The sequence below is a fragment of the Paroedura picta genome, chromosome 8 (genome assembly GCF_049243985.1).
Source record: "Paroedura picta isolate Pp20150507F chromosome 8, Ppicta_v3.0, whole genome shotgun sequence".
NCBI lineage: Eukaryota > Metazoa > Chordata > Lepidosauria > Squamata > Gekkonidae > Paroedura > Paroedura picta.
The window spans coordinates 103,701,548-103,719,697 of record NC_135376.1 but is presented as its reverse complement, the minus strand read 5'-3'; the positions used below and the strand labels follow the sequence as shown (position 1 = coordinate 103,719,697).

The 18,150-nt window shown below is 55.8% G+C and overlaps 1 protein-coding gene across 13 annotated transcripts in view; it reads right to left on the bottom strand.

Annotated features, from left to right (window-relative positions):
* Positions 1-1,769: 1,769 nt before the first annotated feature.
* The window catches only part of PAX2 (paired box 2), a 125,336-nt gene continuing 108,955 nt past the window's right edge, over positions 1,770-18,150 (bottom strand). For 9 of the 13 annotated variants that reach the window (XM_077351106.1, XM_077351103.1, XM_077351104.1 and 6 more), the window contains 3 exons: positions 9,824-9,925; positions 7,535-7,621; positions 1,770-3,750 (listed from right to left, as the gene is read on the bottom strand). In XM_077351106.1, coding sequence (XP_077207221.1) covers positions 3,629-3,750; positions 7,535-7,621; positions 9,824-9,925 — 311 coding nt within the window. In that variant the 3' untranslated portion in view covers positions 1,770-3,628. Of the gene's footprint in view, positions 3,770-7,534; positions 7,622-9,823; positions 9,926-18,150 lie in introns of all 13 variants that reach the window. The other 4 variants (XM_077351105.1, XM_077351115.1, XM_077351116.1 and 1 more) reach the window with 1 other exon arrangement.

Genomic DNA, 18,150 nt, shown 5'->3' with positions numbered 1-18,150 from the left:
TTGCTGAAAGAACAACTGTGGCTCACCAAAAGTGCCCCTTGTGACCAAGACCTTGGTGTAGTCTGCACGGAGCTTTCTGCCCACTACTAGCTCAAATAAATCCCTCCCATCTACACTGAATTCAATTTCCACTTTGATTTGGGGTGCTTTAAATTTCCCCCCTGCAACATGCATGATTGATGTGGAGTGACCCTACCTTTCCCCTGCGATATTCAGGAGTGGATATAACCCTTAATATTTGAAAAATTGCCATCAGTAAGTGTGCAGATTTCTGCTTTTTGTGAATTAACTTATTTCTTCATTCCCCATAGCACAGCAGTCTTCCCTGGTTGGCCAATGTGTCAGTTCAAAGACTTCCTGGTTCCCGGTTGCAAGGCTAGTCTTAAAGTGACTTAAAGTGGGATTTATTCCCCCCTCCTCCCCGCCCCCTTCAAGATAAGAAAGAAGGAGCCTCCTGCTACACTTGGCTCCCGTCCCCACTCTGAGCTTCCCCAATCAAGTGCAGAACACTTTCTGTTTCAATGGGGGGGGGGAACAGAGGAAGACCCGAGTTCAAATTGATCTGAATTCAGCAGGATCCACAATGGAAAAAAACAAAATAAGTGCAGAATCAACCTTTCTCCTCCTGGCCTGTCACCCTCTGAGGGGCAGGCAGTGGTTCTGGCCAGTGGGGAAGGCTGTTGGTCCTGTCCCTCGTAGGCGGCAAGAGCCGGCAGGGTCTTCTCCCCACCAGGGAGTGACAACATAGACTTTCTACTGATTCGGAACTGAGCCGCAGAACAATACAGTGGATTGGGGGAGGAAATGAGGGAGGGGGCCAGTACAGTGAAGGGGGAGGGGAAGAGGCCGAGTCAGGAACCAAAAAGAGGGAAAAGGGGGGATGAGACAGCCCTTACCCTCATTAGGGTTCTTCCCCAAAGGCCTCCAGACACTCAGCCAAGGCTAGGAAGTGAAGAATCACAATACCCCCACCAGGTAAGGGTGTCTTTTTATTCCCATCATACAGCTGGGGAAAAACAGAAAGCACAAATTGGAGAGGCCTGCCCAAAGAAAGCCAAGAAAAGAACCGTGGAGCCTTGATCCACCTATTTCTGATGGCCGTCGGACAGCCCAGTGCGGAAGGGCAGAGAAAGCAAAGGGACAGCAGCGGAGGGAGACATCGGGGCAGCCAGAGAGGAAGGGGCTGGGCTTAGGGGCACAGATGGAAAAGACACCTCCCCCCCCCCTTTTGCATAGAGATTTTTCCATCCAATTTTTTTTTGCATTTTTCTTTCCCTGTATTTTAACTTTTCTTTTGTCATTCAGATTTTAAAAAAAAAAGAGAGAGAAAACGGCGAACCACTTTGGGTGGGGCTGCTGGAGGAGCCCAGGGAGGAAAAGGCCTCGTCGGCTGGGCTGTTCCCCCGGGGCCTGAATGGGTGCTGTGCTTTATTGGACACCGAGCTGCGTTTCCAGCGGACACAATGAGGTGTGAACAGTACAGACAGAGCGTTCCTTATCTACATGACGAGGCGAGCCTGTTATTGTTAATCACTACCATGAGGATGGCGAATGGGCTTATATACAAGAGGAATTGCCGTCACAGAACACACAGGAGTCTTCCTACAAACCAGCCCTTCCCCCCTGCAAGTAACAAAATATTAAATAAGGGGTGGGGTCCCCACATTTCCTGCCTTGTCAGTCCAAGGGAATTGACATGATCATTGGGGGCTGCTGGCGATCAGCACGCGAACCCCCCCTCCCCCCCTCCCTCCCTCCCTCCCCCCCATAATACTGCTTGACAAGGCAGCCCGCCAGCTGCAATTCAAACCAGCCCACAGAAGAAACTTTTTTGGCCAATGCAAGGCAAACATTTGCAGGGGGCTCTGGAGAGGCGGTGGTGGGAAGGCCGCTGGGCAGCCGCATCTGGGTGGAGCCGCACGCTCTCTTCGGAAGCCGGACAGCCTCGGATGGAGGAGTGACGCCAGCGGCAGCAGGAAAGCCAGGCCCGGCCGTCCCTTCCCGTGCGCCCCTAAATGTTTTCCCCAAGGGAAGGATTCTAAATGTGTCGTGCCGGTCTTCTGGGGCCCCCTCGGCCGGGGAGATGGGCTGCCCCTTGGGCCTTCACAGACGGCCGGCCACCGGCCACTGGCCCTGGCGGGGAAGGGCTTCCCAATCTCCTGGCAGCTCACGTTTACTGAAAGCCAGTGGGCCACCTTAAACTGTTCTCTTTTTAAGGGGAGTCTTTAGCTAGGATCCTTTTCTAAACTCTCAAGAGGGAAGCAGCAGTCCTAGCCAGGCAGGGAGGGTACAGGACCCATTTCAAGTGGCCTGATATTTCAGTGTGTGCCTCCCCCCCCCCCCGGAAGAGACCCAAAAGCAGATTTAGACAATGATTTTCCACTTGGAGGCCTTTGTGACATGCACAGCACTGGGGTGACGTCTGCAGGCCCTGGAACACACCAGCACGTCCCGGGGGGGCTCCTTGGCCAGAGCAGACAACTGTTGGGGGTCTTCTCTTCAAGCACAACCCAATGATTTTTAGAAGCTGGTTTGCCCACCTGGAATGAGCAGGTTACAGAGAAGGGAGGCTGTGGGGCTCCTGACAATCAGCAGGCTTTGCAAGCCCCACAGAATGGGGTCCATTACGGAAAAGGCAGAGCCCACCTACAGGGGCCTCTGGCTGCGACATGGCCCGGGCATTCTGGTGCGTAACAGAACCCGGCTGTAACCTGGGGCCAAGGGGAACTTTATTCTCCAGAAGGATAGGCCTGCCTTTTGGCATTGGGGGGGGGGATCTGCTGGGTCTTATTGCCTTTTGGGAAATGGGGGTGTCATTCTCTCTCTCTCTCTCCCTTCTTACAGACCTTCAGGACTGAACATTACAAACAGTTATATTTATAGAGCTATTTATATAGACCTCCTTTCTGCCTGGGGCTTGGCTGTTTGGTGTCCCTCTCTCCTGCTGCCGGGCTGGACCGTGGGTCTGGAGGTCTGGGGGGGGGGGGGCTGTTGGGGACCGGCTGCCAGTCGCTGGTCGGCCAGGCTCTATAACAGAACATGACGTCAGTCTTCAGGGGAAAGTGGCTCGACCCACCTCAGGGACCGCAGCACGCGAAGAGACCCTTGTGGGGCACGCACCACGCGGCAGAGGTGTCCCCCCACCCACCCCACCCCCGGCCAGACTGCCCCACACGGTCCCCTCTCTGGCTTCCTGAAATGGGGCTGCTCATTATTTTGAGGTGCTTTCGCACTGAACCTCCAGAGGGAACCAGGAATGATGGGTGGCCTTCCCCTTTGGCCACTCCTGTCGGTACCCTTTCAGAAGAAGATGGCGCAGGTTGGGTTGCTCCGATTCCTCCTGTCAAAGGACCTGGAGCCAGAAGAGCGCAGGAGCAGGCCACGGGGCCCGCCCAGTCAGTCTGTGGTGGTGCTGGAGACTGCCAGAGAGGCCGGAGCACTGGCCCACGGGGGAGCAGCTGGCTGGATGGCAAGGGTCCCACACTTCTCAGTCTGGGGGCAGGGGGGCGGCGAGGGCGCACATCCCTGTGGGGTCTGTAGTCCTAAGGAGGAGGGCGGAGGGCGGGGTGGGCAGGTGAGGGGCGTGGAGAGAGTCTCTTTGTCCTTCCCAGTGGCGGAGGAATGTCCATCAGACAGGTACAATATGGAGGCCTAGGCTGTCGCCCCGCAGCTTGACGTGGTTTCCTTGGAAACTAGTGGCGGTCATAGGCAGCGGCAGCAGCGGGAGGTGCGGAGCCCCGGGATGTGGCACTATAATAATAAGGGGAACCTGAAAGTTAACACAGGAGAAGAATGGACTGGTTGAAAGGACGAACAGGAAAACAAAATAAGAAAGAGAGAGAGAGAGAGAGAGAGAGGAATTAAAAGAAGATTGAGGGGATATTAAAAGGACTCAGGGCGGGGAGGGGATTCAACGGTGCACAGTTGTTGATCCTGTGGCCAGTCGGGGAATTGTGAGGCTACGGCCTGTGTGCCACCCCCAGGTTGCCGCCATGGTCTGTGAGCCCAAATACTGGCAGGATCCCCCCCCCCCCCAGCATGGTTGGTTTTGTACAGGTGGGTGAATGTTGGCCTCTCCTGGAGCACCTCTGGCTCCACAGAGAGGAAGCCAAGGACAAGCTCTTTGCTTTGTGAAAGAAAGATGGGGCTGCTAGAGGACATCTTGGCCACCCCAGGGCACCACGTCAATGGCTCCTAGACAGCGCAGAGATGGCCGCATAGTCTGTGCCTAGGCAGTGACTGAACGGAACACTGCTGGGTTCGCTGGCCCTGCTCCATAGTGGAAGGCCGGGGGGGGGGGCCTGAGAGCCTGCCCAGGGAGTGTTTGGGCCTTTCCCGCCAGGTCCACTCCACGCGCTCTCGGGCTGAGGCATCATGCCCCCCTGGAGCTGGGCCTGGCTCAGGGCCAATGTGCAGGTTGAATGCTCAACTCCCTCCCTGTCCACAGGGTTGAAAGTACCCGATTACCCAAGGGATGGCTCCCAGGCTAGTCAGGACCAGGGAAGAAACACGTGTCTCATTCCTGTGCGGAAGACCTGCTCCTCTCCCAAGCCTTGATTAATAGCCAGGGCTGCACACACTCTGGGAGGCCACAGACTCAAAAGGATGTCTTGGGGAGGGGACAACAACCAGGCCGTGGGAAGCAGGCCATGGAAGCGGCTGATCTGGCAGGCGGGCAGGCGGCGGAATGGAACTGGCACAGCACATGCTCTCAGGGCCTCTGCCACTGGCATCGAGGAGCTGGGCAGCGTTTATTTGGGGCAGTACCAAGAAAGGCCCTGAAATCACGGGGAGGGGAGGGGGGTGGAGGGGAGGGGGGGGGCATGGCACGGCCCAGTCGAGTTGGATCTTGGAAGCCGTGCAGGGCCTGCCTTTGGAAGGGGGACCGTCCAGGAAGGTTCTGCAGGAGACAGCGATGGCTCCTGCCCCCTGGCCTTGCTGGGGTGGCCAGAGGTTGGCTGCCACTGGATGGTGGTTCTGTACCCCTGGAAGCTCTGGGTGCACCCTGGCAAGGCAACAGAGCCATCTCTATGGCAAACCCTGCAGTGCTGGAGGGTCCAAACCAATGGCTGGCCGTTGCTCCACCAGCTTCTTTCAAGGGCCTTCAGATGGTGGTTCAAAGCCTTGGGAGGAGGAAGCATGGTCCTGCCACACGTGGCCATCCTCACAAACAAAGTGACACCCATCGTACTTTCAGCACTGGACATACCTCATAGCCCTCATTCCCTCGACTGGCAAATGAGCATTTCTGCCGGAAAAACGTTTGAACTGCAGCAAAAGGCTGAGCCACGGAGGGGCCTGGCTGGACAGGGCCTGTCTCCCTGCCTGCCTGCCTGCCTGCCTGCCTGCCTGCCTGCCTGCCTGCCTGCCTGCCTGCCTGCCTGCCTCCACGGTCAGGGTTCGCCCTGCTACGTTTGGGCTGCAAAAGTGCTTGTCGCCTGCAGTGGGTCAGAGGATGCCTGGAAAGGAAGCGCTGAGAAAGGGCATCCCATAATAGCAATACCAATGAATTAGCAATGCAGCTCTCTGGAGATTGATTCCAGTGGGCAGCTGGGTTGGCCTGGAGCAGCAGAGCAGATTTCGAGACCGGTGGCACCTTTAAGGCCAACACAGTTTCACTCAAGGTCTGGCGGGGGGGGGGGGGGGTGGCGAGAGAGGCTGTTAGAATGAGATGCTACTTCTGGCCTCAAGTGCAGCCCCAGCAGGACAGCTCTGTAGGCAGGGAGGCCCCCAAAGCCACACCCAGGCTCTTGAAGGGGGCCTTGACCCAGTGCCAGCCAAGCGCCTGACTTCCCACCGCCCAGGACGCCAGTCTCTCCAAAGTGGCACCATGCACACTTCCTAAGCTGCCATTCCTGTAACTGGGTCTTGTGGTCGCAGCTGAACGGTTCCTGGATCGGGAAGGTCACGGTTGTGGCCACAGATGCACCACCCTGCAGCTGGCTCCGGTGCCACGCCCGTCCAGTGCTGCGGGAATGCCTCCTTCTCGCTCTTCAGCGAGCAACTGCCCCTGCAGCACATGGCCTTCTCCCACAGACATGCCCTCCGCCCCGTGTGCGCACGTGCATTTGGTGTAGGGATGTGCGGCTCGGCTCGGCTCGGCTGCCCTGGAGGTCACCGAGGCCCCAGGTGGTGGGTAGGTGGCCAGCACCATGGGGCGGAGAGGAGGGGCGGCCGTGCCATGATGCTGCCCTCCTGCCTACCTGCCGCCTCAGGCTTCGGTGATTGCCGAGGCAGCCAAACTGAGGTGCACATCCCTGTTTTGGTGCTTTTCAAGAAAGAAGAAGAGCCACAACTGGGGCGAGACCCAAGTTCCTAAGAAAACTGAAGATTGTATGAGGAGGGGAGGGGGGGGGGGGCTTCCCCACAAGCGCACCCTGAATGGCCTTCTTGCCTAATCAGTTATGTGGGGTTTTGAAACCCTACAAAAAACGTGCCAAGTGTGTTTATCCTCAGTGGTTGTGGCCCGAGAGTGCCCACTGCAGGCCACTGTGCCTGTTCAGGTCACCTGCCGGGCTTGTTGAAACGAGGCCGTCTGTTTCTAGCCTCCACCAAGCGTGGCCTTTCCCAAGCTGCTCCTCCCGGTGGGCTTCCAGCACTGGCTCGACAGCCGCTTCCCATGGATGCTTGAGGTGGATCCTGCGTTGAGCAGGAGGTGGGACTAGATGGCCTCTGTGAGACCCCGACTCTTCTGTGAGTCTGTGATTAAGCTGGTGAGGAGGGGCTTTCAACAGCTCTGTTTGTACTCAGTACCCAAACGTGGACAATGCTGGAAGAAAATATCAGCCAAACACTCAAGGCTTTAGCAGGGAGGCTTTGTTTGCTTCCCGCCTGACCATCCCCTGCCCATTGTCCTGCCAAGGCCTGCCCCTGGAAGCAGCCCTTCTCCTGCCACGTCCTCCTGGCAGGCAGCCCCTTTGGGGAGGGCACCAGGTGGCCCAAGGGGGCACTCAAGGGGGACTCAGGCATCCCTCCCCAATGATGACCACCGCAGCAGGGGGGCAAGGGGGGCCTGAGCAGCAGCGAAAGTCTGGGGCGGCCATGCTGTGCGTGCATGGTGCTTTTGTGTCTGTAAGTCCGCGGGGGCTCATGGGGTGGGCAGCAGGGTCCCGCCTGAGGGGCCCATCCAGTGTCTCTGGAAGTGGCCGAGGGGAGATGCTGCTGCTGCTGGGGGGGGGGGGGGGGCTGCCAGGGGAAAATGTGTTTGAGTGTCCTGGGTCCACTGCAAAGGAAACAATGGCTCTCAGGGCACACTCAGATTCCAGGGGAAATAAGCCGCAGGGATGCGTGAGTGCTCTCAGCCCACGTCAGATGGGCTCTCTGGATGACCCTCGAAGAAGGGCAGGCCAGCCTGTGCCCCTCCAGTGGCCAAGGGGAAGAGCAAGGGGGAGGAAGGGGGCTCCTTCTCGCAAGCTAGAAACAAATAAGGAGACAAGCAGAAAGGAGAGAAAGAGAAAGAGAGAGAGAGAGAGAGAGAGAGAGATATATGGGGGGGGGGGCCAGGGGAGAGCAGCAGGTCTCAGCGGATACTCACTTAGTAAGGCAGGGTTGCTGAACCTCCAAGCCTCATTGTAGGTCGTGTACTGAGGGTGGCTGTAGGGATTTCCGGAGAATTCACTCCCTGGGAAGAGCAAGGGGAGGGGGGGGGTCATTCATTCATATAGCGCCCAATGAAGCAAGGGAACGAAGGGAGAGCAGTGAAATTCTGCAGTTGGCACGGAAGAAATAGGACCCCCCCCCCACGTCTGTATTTCTCTGGACCCAGGAAGGGAATCTCCTTTGCTGGAAGTTTTCAGGAGGAGATAGGATGAGCCCCTGTCAGGAGGGTGCGGGGGGGGGGCCCTTGGGGTGATCCTGATTCTACACTGGCCCCACGGAGGCGTGGGCCTACACAGGCTCCTTCCAGGTCCTGTCAGGGATGGCTGGCCAATGGCTTGCTGGCCCCATGGGTGCCACTTCCGCCTGCGGTGATGACCTCGCGGGAGAAGGCCCAAGGGGCCCGTGGGCCCTCCCTCAAGAGGGGCAGGGGCCTCAGCCCTCGCCATGCTGGACACAGCCTGCCCCTTCTAGATGGGGGGAGGTGAACCTGGTGGAGGTGGTGGAGGCTTGGGCAGGGGCTGCCCCTCAGGGCGGAATAACGCCGCAGAGCTCACCCGCCGGAGCTGCCATTGGCCCCCGAGGGACTGATTCTGATTTCATAAAGGATCATGCCAATTTCAGGAACACTCCAGGCAGCACCTGGAGGTTAGCAACCCCACGCCACTCTACACCAATGGGGGCCCCACTTGGTGGGCGGCAGGTGTGACAGGCTGTGTGTGTGTGTGTGGGGGGGGGGTCAGACCTCTTCCCTCCTTCTGCCCCACTGAGATTTCCCCCCAGAAGCGATGCTGACTGCCTCCATTTCGGGGCTCAGTTCTCCGGGGGGGGGCTGGGGGGGGTTGAAGCAGAGGGTGGCAGTTGCCCTCTAGGAGCAAAAGGTTGTCAGAGGACGGCTCACAAGGGACGGTTTCAGGACCATGGACTGACCCGTCCTTTGGGCTGTCCAGGTGCTTCCATCACAGGAAAGCCACAGACGCGCCTGTCGCCAGTGGTGTGGGGGGCAACTGAGTGGGTTTTTTGACCAGGTGAGCCACTGGGGAAGGAGCTCAGCTGTGACCAAGAGGAACTCAGCAATCTCCTTCCCCAGTCCCAAATGGAACACGTGCAGTTCCCTCATTGGGCCTGGATTCCCTTCAGTTCTCTTGCAGCTGGCTCTTTTTGGGGGGCCCGTTCTTGTCTGTCTTTCTGTCTATATCTTTTTCGAGGTAAGGGCCATCCCTCTCCTCACCGTCTTGGGGCAGCTGATGCAATAAAATAAGCCCAATAGAATAGATTTAGGTTTTGGAATGCATTTAGAACGATCTACCCGCATCATGGCTGCTCCTGCATGCCCTCTGCTCCATCGCCACAAAATGGACCCTGCTAAGATCCAGGATGTGCCAGGAAAATTCCCAAGGAGGAGAGAGTGGCAGGGGGATGAGAAGGGCCAGCCACAACAAGACCCCTGGCTACTGTGGGCCCAGGCAGAGCCCCAGCTATTGTGGGCCTGGTTTCTAAGGCATAACAAAAGGAAGAGCCCCTAGCCCCTCCTACGCAATCCAGGTTTAGAGCGGGTACCCCACCCGACTGGCCAACTGGGCTCCCCAGGGACGTCCCCGTTCCTCAGGATTGGTCCAATGGCCAGGCTGTCCCCAAGACCAGAGACCCGGCCATGGTGAGGGAGGACAAACCACAGGGGTAAAAATCAGAGACGGGGACTGGAATGAGGAGAGCCCTCCTAGCACACCCACATGGACAACCTCCTCACGGAAGATGGTCTCCCGTCTGCAAGAATCTGCTTTCCTTTGATTACATCCTAGCGACTTATAGCCAGTCCAAGAGCTTTTGTTTGCACAACTTGAAGCAAAATGGACTCAAAGTTTAGAACGTGTTTCCAGGCTGTTTTGGACATGTCAACATCTGACTCTCACCCTCTGACTCCTCTACAATAACCTTTCTGTGCACAGCTGTTTTTGGCATTCAGTGCATTAAGAATGTCCATGTGACAGTTTTGCTTTGTGGAAGGGCCTCCCCCAGCCGTGGATTGGAAGCAACAGCAGCAGGGAAGTCAGAGGAAGGAGCAAATGGGGGAGCCACACTGGGTGGCAAACTAGGCCCTGTCTTGGTGGTGGTGGTGGGGGGGGCCCATAAAGCCAGGAGCCTCAGCAGCACCGGGGGCTCATCTGGCTTCTAGCCTGACCCTGGCTGGAGCTGCTGCAAGGGCATCAAGCAAGGAGGGACTTACCAGGCACCATTCCGGCCAGAGTGGAGGTGGGGTAGCTGCCCTGTCCAGTTGGTGGGACGTGGGGTGGGTAGCCAGGCAGGGTGGTGCTGGCCATGTCACGACCTATCAAGGAAAAAAGGAGGGGGTTGTAAGCTGTGACTTCTTCGGGTAGTTAAAGGGGAAAAAGAGGGAGAGCTCGTTGTGGCAGAAGCACAGTGAAAAAGAGGGGCAAGCCAGGAGGCCTCCCGTCAGAGCTGACATCTGCCAAGCCACGGGGTTCGCTACTTCAGGCCGTGCTCACAACCATCATCTCCCGACGTTCCTCCAAAGCGCTCCCTTTTCCTGCCTCATCCTTGCAACAGACTTGTGAGGTTGAACACATGGGGGGGGGGGGTGACTGGCCCAAGCCCCAGCCCCAGCCCCACCACAACCACAACCCCCTGGCAGCAGGTGGCTGTTTGGCGGAACACATCTGGATAAACACCTGCACCTCCTTCAAGGGAAGAGTTACCCATTCACCACTTGACTCCATAAACACGCCAATGGGAAAGCCGGCCGTATGCGTGTTTGCCCTGAAACAAGTCAAATTCAGTTCAGCTGCTTCCCCAAGTCAGCGTGGTATAGAGCTTAAGTGGTATAGAGCGTGGTATAGAGTTTGGGCCCCCTCCTCCTCACCTCTCTCGGGGCCCGCTCAGCCTCACCCACTTCGAAGGGTGTCGGTTGTGGGGAGAGGAAGGGAAGGCGACTGTAAGCCACTTTGAGACTCCTTCGGGTAGTTAAAAACGGGATGCAAAATACGAGCTCCCAATGGCATTCATGTCCAGGAAAGTTTGCCTAGACTTAATTTATATGCCCTATCCTCAGGGCAAGACTCATATTTAGGGAAATGGTCTGCCTCTCTTTAGCCAAAAGTTGAATCAAAGAGTCCATCTATTTAAAAAAACAATTCTATGCACCCCTTCTAGCCAGGTGACTGTTTTATGAATTTCATTTCAAGCTACTCAGTGATATTTTTATGGCTTGTTTTAATATTGATGATTTTGTGAAAGTTGTTTTAATGTGTTTACTGTGAGACTTGTTTCAAACAGGCCTTTGGTGAAGCAGCACATACATTTTCTAAATAAATACCGAGACCTGCCTTAGAAGAAGAAGAAGAGTTGGTTCTTATATGCCACTTTTCTCTACCCAAAGGAGTCTCAAAGCAGCCTACATTCGCCTTCCCTTTCCTCTCCCCACAACAGACACCCTGTTTGGGAGGTGAGGCTGAGAGAGCCCTGAGATTACTGAAGAAGAAGAGTTGGTTCTTATATGCCACTTTTCTCTACCTGAAGGAGACTCAAAGCGGCTTACACTTGCCTTCCCTTTCCTCTCCCCACAACAGACACCCTGTGAAGGAGGGGAGGCTGAGAGAGCCCTGAGATTACTGAAGAAGCTGGTTCTACTGACACCAAGCTGGCTCTACCATTTTACCATCCATCCTGAGCACTACAGCGCATAAAGTCTGATATGGCAAAACCAGAATACTCCAGCTCAGTTCCTTTGGCCATCTCAAGTGATCCTACTCAATGGAGAAAGCAGTCATGCTAGGACGGGTCAGTGGAAAAAGGAAACCAGGCCGGCAAAGAACACGGTGGTTGGACACGATCAAGAGGGACCCCGGCCAGAGCACTAATCAACTAAAATAAGTGGTGCAAGATCGAAAAAATGTCGCAACAGTTGAGCCATGGGATTGTCAAAAGTCAAACACGACTGAATGGCTGACATCATCATCATCATCATCATCATCATCATCACAGCTAGACAAAATTGGCAAAAATTTACAAACTTCCTATCACTAATATAAAGTGGGGATTTTCAGGCCGCAGAATTATTGGCTCCGGAACATGTGGGTGGACCAGGATACCTTGCGCTTGGGGGCATCAGAATCCCGACGTCACCTGTCATCCCACATGCAAACACACCCTTTAAGCACCCGGGTGTCTGAGGGGGGCACAGAGGGGCAGAAGGGAGCTGGACACACAGAAAGCTCCCCTCGACTCGTTCACCTTTTTGCCCTCAAGCAGTCGTCAGCAACAGATGGGAAACCGACCTGAGTGGAACCAGACCAAGGGGGAGAAAGAACAAACTGGGTAAGAGATGGCCGTCACTTCCCAGAGGAAAACCAGGACACAAATGCACAAAACACCCTCTCCACTGTACTGAACACCCGCCTTGCGCTGAGCATCACTCTCCTTCCTGGAGCAGGAGGAAGCCCAAATTCTCCCTGCTGGAACCGGAGGCAGGTGGTGTGTTTGTCCAGAACAGCTGCAGATTCAGTGGCCTGGGATGATGGGGACACGGCTGCTATGGCTGTTGTGTTCATCTCTTGCCTACGAGTCTCATGGAGAGCCTCACTGTGGCATTGCCAGTCCTGTGCATTCGTCATTCGCTCGCTCATTCGTTCACCCGAAGGCTCATAAAACGGAAAGGATACATCCTGCAGGAGGCTGGGTCTCCCGAAATCTTTTGGGACATTGTCTTCTTCTGTAATCTTGTCGTCTCCTCCATTAAAAACAAAAACCTGTTCCCTGCTAACATCATGCTGTCTCTGCAGAAGGGACCTGCTTCACTGGCCAGAGATGTGGCTGAAGGTGGGAGACTCAGGGGGGCTCCAAGCAAACGCCTCCCCTGCTGAGAAGAGGGCCACTGAACTGGCATCGAGGCCAGCCCCCCCCCCTCCCCACAGCCAGGTTGACAGCAAGGGAGGCTTGCAGTCCCTGGAGACTTGGGGGCCAAGACGGGAGGGTGGAGGTTGGGGAGGGAGGGAGCTCATGCCACAGTGTGTGTGTGTGTGTGTGTGTGTGTGTGTGTGTGTCCCCACCCCAACAACCGACCCCCGTCGTCTGGAGACTGGCTGTGATTCTGGGGAGATTCAGCTGGTGACCCGGCCCGGGACCCCTCTCTGGGCAGGCCCCAGGAAAGGCAGAGCCCCTCTCTCAGCCCCGAGGCCCCCAGCTCCCCAATTCTCTTTGACAGCCCCACATTCTTCCTCCCTGCTATCCCTAATCCCTTCTATCCTGCAGCATTTGTCAGGCCCCTGTATAAGTGAAGCGATAATCTCCGGCAGAACAGGCTGCTTAAGCTGCTGGACCATTAGCCCACTTCAGTCCGCGGCCTGGATTTCCTCTCTGCCCACCGCCGGAGAGAGGATTTCCTCCTGAAAGGCCGTCTAAAGCCCTCCCGATGGGCCCGGCTGGGCCCAGCAAAGCCCAGGAGGCTTAAGAGACCAGCCAGCTATTTGTCCTGAGCAGCCGGAGCCTCGTTAAGGCTGATCTTCCTTGGCAGCATCTCTGGGGTGACCCGCCCGCCCAGGCCTGGCAAGGAAGGCTCTCTGGCGCTCCTCGGAGGCTTGTGGCGCGGAGGAAGCGGACAAGGGCAGGCGGGGGGTGGGCAGACCCCCAGGAACGAGTCTCGGGGGGCAAAGGACAAGCACTCGAGAGCAGGGCGATCTGGGAGGAGGGCTCTGTCCATCCAGCAGCCTGGCAGTGGAACTCCTCTCAAATCACAGGCCATCTCTGCCAACCCCTCAGAGGCTTTTCTGGAAGAAGCTACACACAGGTAGTTTGCCGCTGCCGACTCTGCATGGCGGCCCGGGGCTTCCCTGGGGGTCTCCCGTCCAAGGACCCTCCAGGATTAGCTTCCGAGACCCGATGAAACCATTCTCGCCTGGGCCGGCCAAGCTTCTGCCTCTCGGCCTGGCCTGAGAACGGCTCGGTGGCCCCCGGGCACAGGCATCCCGGCTCGAGAACCCGTCGGCTGGCTCAGTGCTTCAGACATGAAATGAGGCCTATGCAAGAAAACTCCTGTTCAAGAATCATAGAATCATAGAATCATAGAATCATAGAGTTGGAAGGGGCCATACAGGCCATCTAGTCCAACCCCCTGCTCAACGCAGGATTAGCCCTAAGCATCCTAAAGCATCCAAGAAAAGTGTGTATCCAACCTTTGCTTGAAGATTTCCAGTGAGGGGGAGCTCACCACCTCCTTAGGCAGCCTATTCTACTGCTGGACTACTCTGACTGTGGAAAACTTTTTCCTGATATCTAGCCTATATCGTTGTACTTGAAGTTTAAACCCATTACTGCACGTCCTTTCCTCTGCAGCCAGCAGAAACAGCATCCTGCCCTCCTCCAAGTGACAACCTTTCAAATACTTAAAGAGGGCTATCATGTCCCCTCTCAACCTCCTTTTCTCAAGGCTGAACATTCCCAAGTCCCTCAACCTATCTTCATAGGGCTTGGTCCCTTGGCCCCAGATCATCTTCGTCGCTCTCCTCTGTACCCTTTCAATTTTATCGATGTCCTTCTTGAAGTGAGGCCTCCAGAACTGCACACAGTACTCCAGGTGTGGTCTGACCAGTGCCGTATACAATGGGACTATGACATCTTGTGATTTTGATGTGATGCCTCTGTTGATACAGCCCAAAATGACATTTGCCTTTTTTACCGCTGCATCACACTGCCTGCTCATGTTTAGTTTACAATCCACAAGTACCCCAAGGTCTCATTCACACACAGTGCTACCTAGAAGCGTATCCCCCATCCAGTAGGCATGCTTTTCATTTTTCTGACCCAGATGCAGAACTTTACACTTATCTTTATTAAATTGCATCTTGTTCTCATTTGCCCATTTTTCCATTGTGTTCAGATCTCGTTGAACTCTGTCTCTATCTTCCGGAGTATTTGCCAGTCCTCCCAATTTGGTGTCATCTGCAAACTTGATGAGTAGTCCCTCCACCCCCTTATCTAGATCATTAATGAATATGTTAAAAAGTACCGGGCCGAGCACCAAGCCCTGAGGTACCCCGCTACTCACCTCCCTCCAGTCTGATGAAACACCATTGACAATAACTCTTTGAGTGCGGTTCTCTAATCAATTCCCTATCCGCCTAACTATCTGAAAATCCAGATTGCAGTCCTTCAACTTATCCATCAGAACATCATGGGGAACCTTATCAAAAGCTTTACTAAAATCCAAGTAAATGACATCAACCAAATTTCCCCGATCCAGCAAACCTGTTACTTGGTCAAAAAAGGAAACTAGGTTGGTCTGGCAGGACCTGTTGGAGACAAATCCATGCTGACTTCCTTGGATCACCAAATTGTCCTCCAGATGTTTGCAGATCGCTCCCTTTAATATCTGCTCCATTATCTTCCCCACAACAGAGGTCAGACTCACTGGTCTGTAGTTTCCCGGGTCATCCTTCCTCCCTTTTTTGAAGATCGGAATAACGTTTGCTCTTTTCCAGTCCTCCGGGACATCTCCAGTCCTTAAAGAGGTCCCGAAGATGATGGACAAGGGCTGTGCCAGTTCTCTGGAAAGTTCTTTGAGTACTCTCGGGTGCATTTCATCTGGACCAGGGGATTTGAACTCATCCAGTGCAGCTAAATGCCTCTCGACAACCTCTCTATCCATGTTAACCTGCCACCCAGACACTGTCCTTTGGCTATGGCCATCTCTAGATGTGCCTAAACACTTTGACCTGTGAACAAGAAGGCCTGTTTCTAAAACCACACTCAGTTAAGATGACGGCCGTTAAGCACATTTCAACCTTTCGTGATTGCTACCGATGGCCCCCAGGTCAGACCACCCGAAGTCTTCTTGCCAGGGGCCAAATCCCACCCCAGGTGGGTCCCCAGAACGGACCAATGGGAGCTCTGAAACCTCCCCAGCCAATAATGCGATTTCACCTGCATCGCCTGGTCCTCTTGAATGTCAGACATACTAATGTCCAGCGCTCCTTCCTCATTCCCAAAAAAGAGCCGTTCTTTTCCTCACTGTGGGAGGTCCCAAATCACAGCCTTTTAAAGCGTGTGTGTGAATCCTGCTAGCCTTTTTGATGTAAATGCTCCAGAAAGATTGCGTATGCTCTGGGTGCAGGCAGAACTGACTTAAAAAAAACAAGGTCATGTTCTGGCCCATAAGACACTCCTTTCAGCCAAGAACAAGGGCGTGTGAGTGACAGGCGACTCCGGGATCCACCAGGCCATGTGAGGGAGGGGTGGGGGTGGGGGCCTGGGGCAGCCGATGTTGGCGGCACCCCTACGTCGCTTCTGGGGAACGTGTCAGCGCCTGCAAGAGGTTCTGCAAAGCAGCAGCAGCAGCAGCAGCGTTGGCTCCATCGCTCCCGGGGAAAGCCCAGGGAGTCCTAGAGCATCCTGGGTCACTGCTGGGTTTCCCCTCAGAAGTGATGTAGCCATTCAGCCAACGCTGCTGTTTCCCCCCTCAAAGCTCCTCTTGCAGGAGGCCCCCCTCCCCCGCCCAGGCCTGGCAGCCCCAGTCCACACAGGCCAGAAGGGGGCGCGGGGGGGGGGGGGAGGCCCTGGCCCACCAAGCCCACCCCTCTGCCAGAAGCCTCACACCAAGATTCCATCCAGGTGCCCCCGGGAGACCCCTGCCCAAATTGCCCCGCCGTGGCCAAAATGAAGCTTCCGGCCCTTGCAAAAGGCACCGTCAGGAGGAGGAGAGCAGAGTTGAGGGGGGAGCAGGAAATGGCAGCTCCTCTTTCCTTCCTCCTCCGCCTTTCTTCGGCCTTGGCCGTTCAGAGTTTGTGCTCACAGACCCGCCTGCTGCTTCTCACAGGTCCCTCCAGCTCCTTTTCCATTCCTACGATTCCACAGGGGGCTTGTCCTTTGCCCCCCCTTCCCCCCCAATCCTTCTGCTTTGGTCTCTTCTTTCCCTCTGGCCCATTACTTTTCGACAGGTGAACGCTCCACTTTGGAAAAGGGACCGGCCGGGGCAGGGTTTTGTTCCTGCTCCAAGAGAGTAAGGTGACCAGATTTTAACATTGGCAAAGCGGGACACAATAGACCCCGGGGGGGGGGGGGGTCTGAATTAAAAATTTGGTCTATCTACATGGAGCAACAGAAAGTTTCATAGAACACAAAAATAGTATTGTAATATAAGTACTATTTGCCAGGTGCCCCCAGATGTCCCTCCAAAAGTGGGACCATCTGGTCACCTTATCCAAGATGGGGCTGCATACTTTGGGAGAATCCCACCCTGCGTTGTCTGCTCAGGTCCCAAAAGCACACCGGCTCCTCCCTGCTGTAAAACACACCGAAGCTGCCACCAGGAAGAGACAGAGACCCCGTTTGGGCGTTCCTTACAGAGGACCGGGGCCACTGTTACGAGGCCTTCATAACTGTTGCTCTTTGCTCAACTGTCTGTACTCAAGTCTTTGTTTCCCTTGCAGCTGGCAGAATGCCAAGGCTCTTTGCAAAGTGCCTGCAGGACTCCTGCAGGGAAGCCTGTGGCCAGAGGGCTGCAGGGCAGGGAAGTGGAGGCAGGAGGAGCACCAGCCAGTCCCCTGACGGGGCCACCCAAAGGGCATCTTCCATCTTCTCCGTCACAGAGCCCTTCCGCTAAGGCACCCTTGGATCTCGTGCTCAGGGTCCTTTGGGAGGCCTCACCCCCCCCCCCAAAAAAAATTCCTCTGTCCATTCCTATAATAAACACATCATGAATCATTCATCTTTAACAGATTATGCAAATTGGGAGACATAAAATCAATAACAATCAATAACTGCAGCTCTTTAATTGCCAGGAAAGACGTTTTTAAGAACGAACATTATCTGCGTCCCCGTCTTGGGTAATGGCACCATTAATCCAAGCGCTGGATCCCAGCCTAAACCCAGCTCAACCCTCCCCCACCTCCCCCTCCCCCTCATTCCCCACACCTCCCCAAATGGGTGTTCTTAATTTCCACTCGCTGCATTTCCCCCTCATTACTGCTGGCGCTCAACTCCGAGTGTTAATGGCGCCTGCTTTTTGTTGCTCGGTGCCTGATTGGAAAGTCGCCTCCAGATTGCAATGTTCGCGCTAAGCGGCCACCTGGGAACCTCAAGCTGGGCCTGAAATGAACTTCCCTCCCTCTTGGAAGCAGATGGATCCTCAAGGAGCGATCCCAAGCGGGCTGGGGCCCTTCCAGGACCGGAGCGGAGCCGGCTTCCGGGGCCAGGAGAGACATCCGCTCTGCCTGCCAAGGCCTTCCGGGGCAGCGGCTGCCGGCTGAGCAGCCAACACTTCTGCCCAGGGGCCCATCGGAGGATCCCGCAAGAGCTGCCCGGGAGCCACGGAGAGCTTGCCTGTCTGGGAGACGGTGAGGCCCCATGGCACACACACGGGCACACGTGCTGCCAACAAAGGCAAGAGGACCTGTGCTGCCGCAGCACGGGAGGAGGGGCCGGGCATCCAGAAGGCCCCGGGCTCCATCCCTGGCAAGGCCTCCAGGGGAAGGGGCCAGGCCGTCCCACGCGGCCCTCAGGTCTCAGCACCAGGGAGGGAGGGAGGGCCGCTGAAGCCTCCTG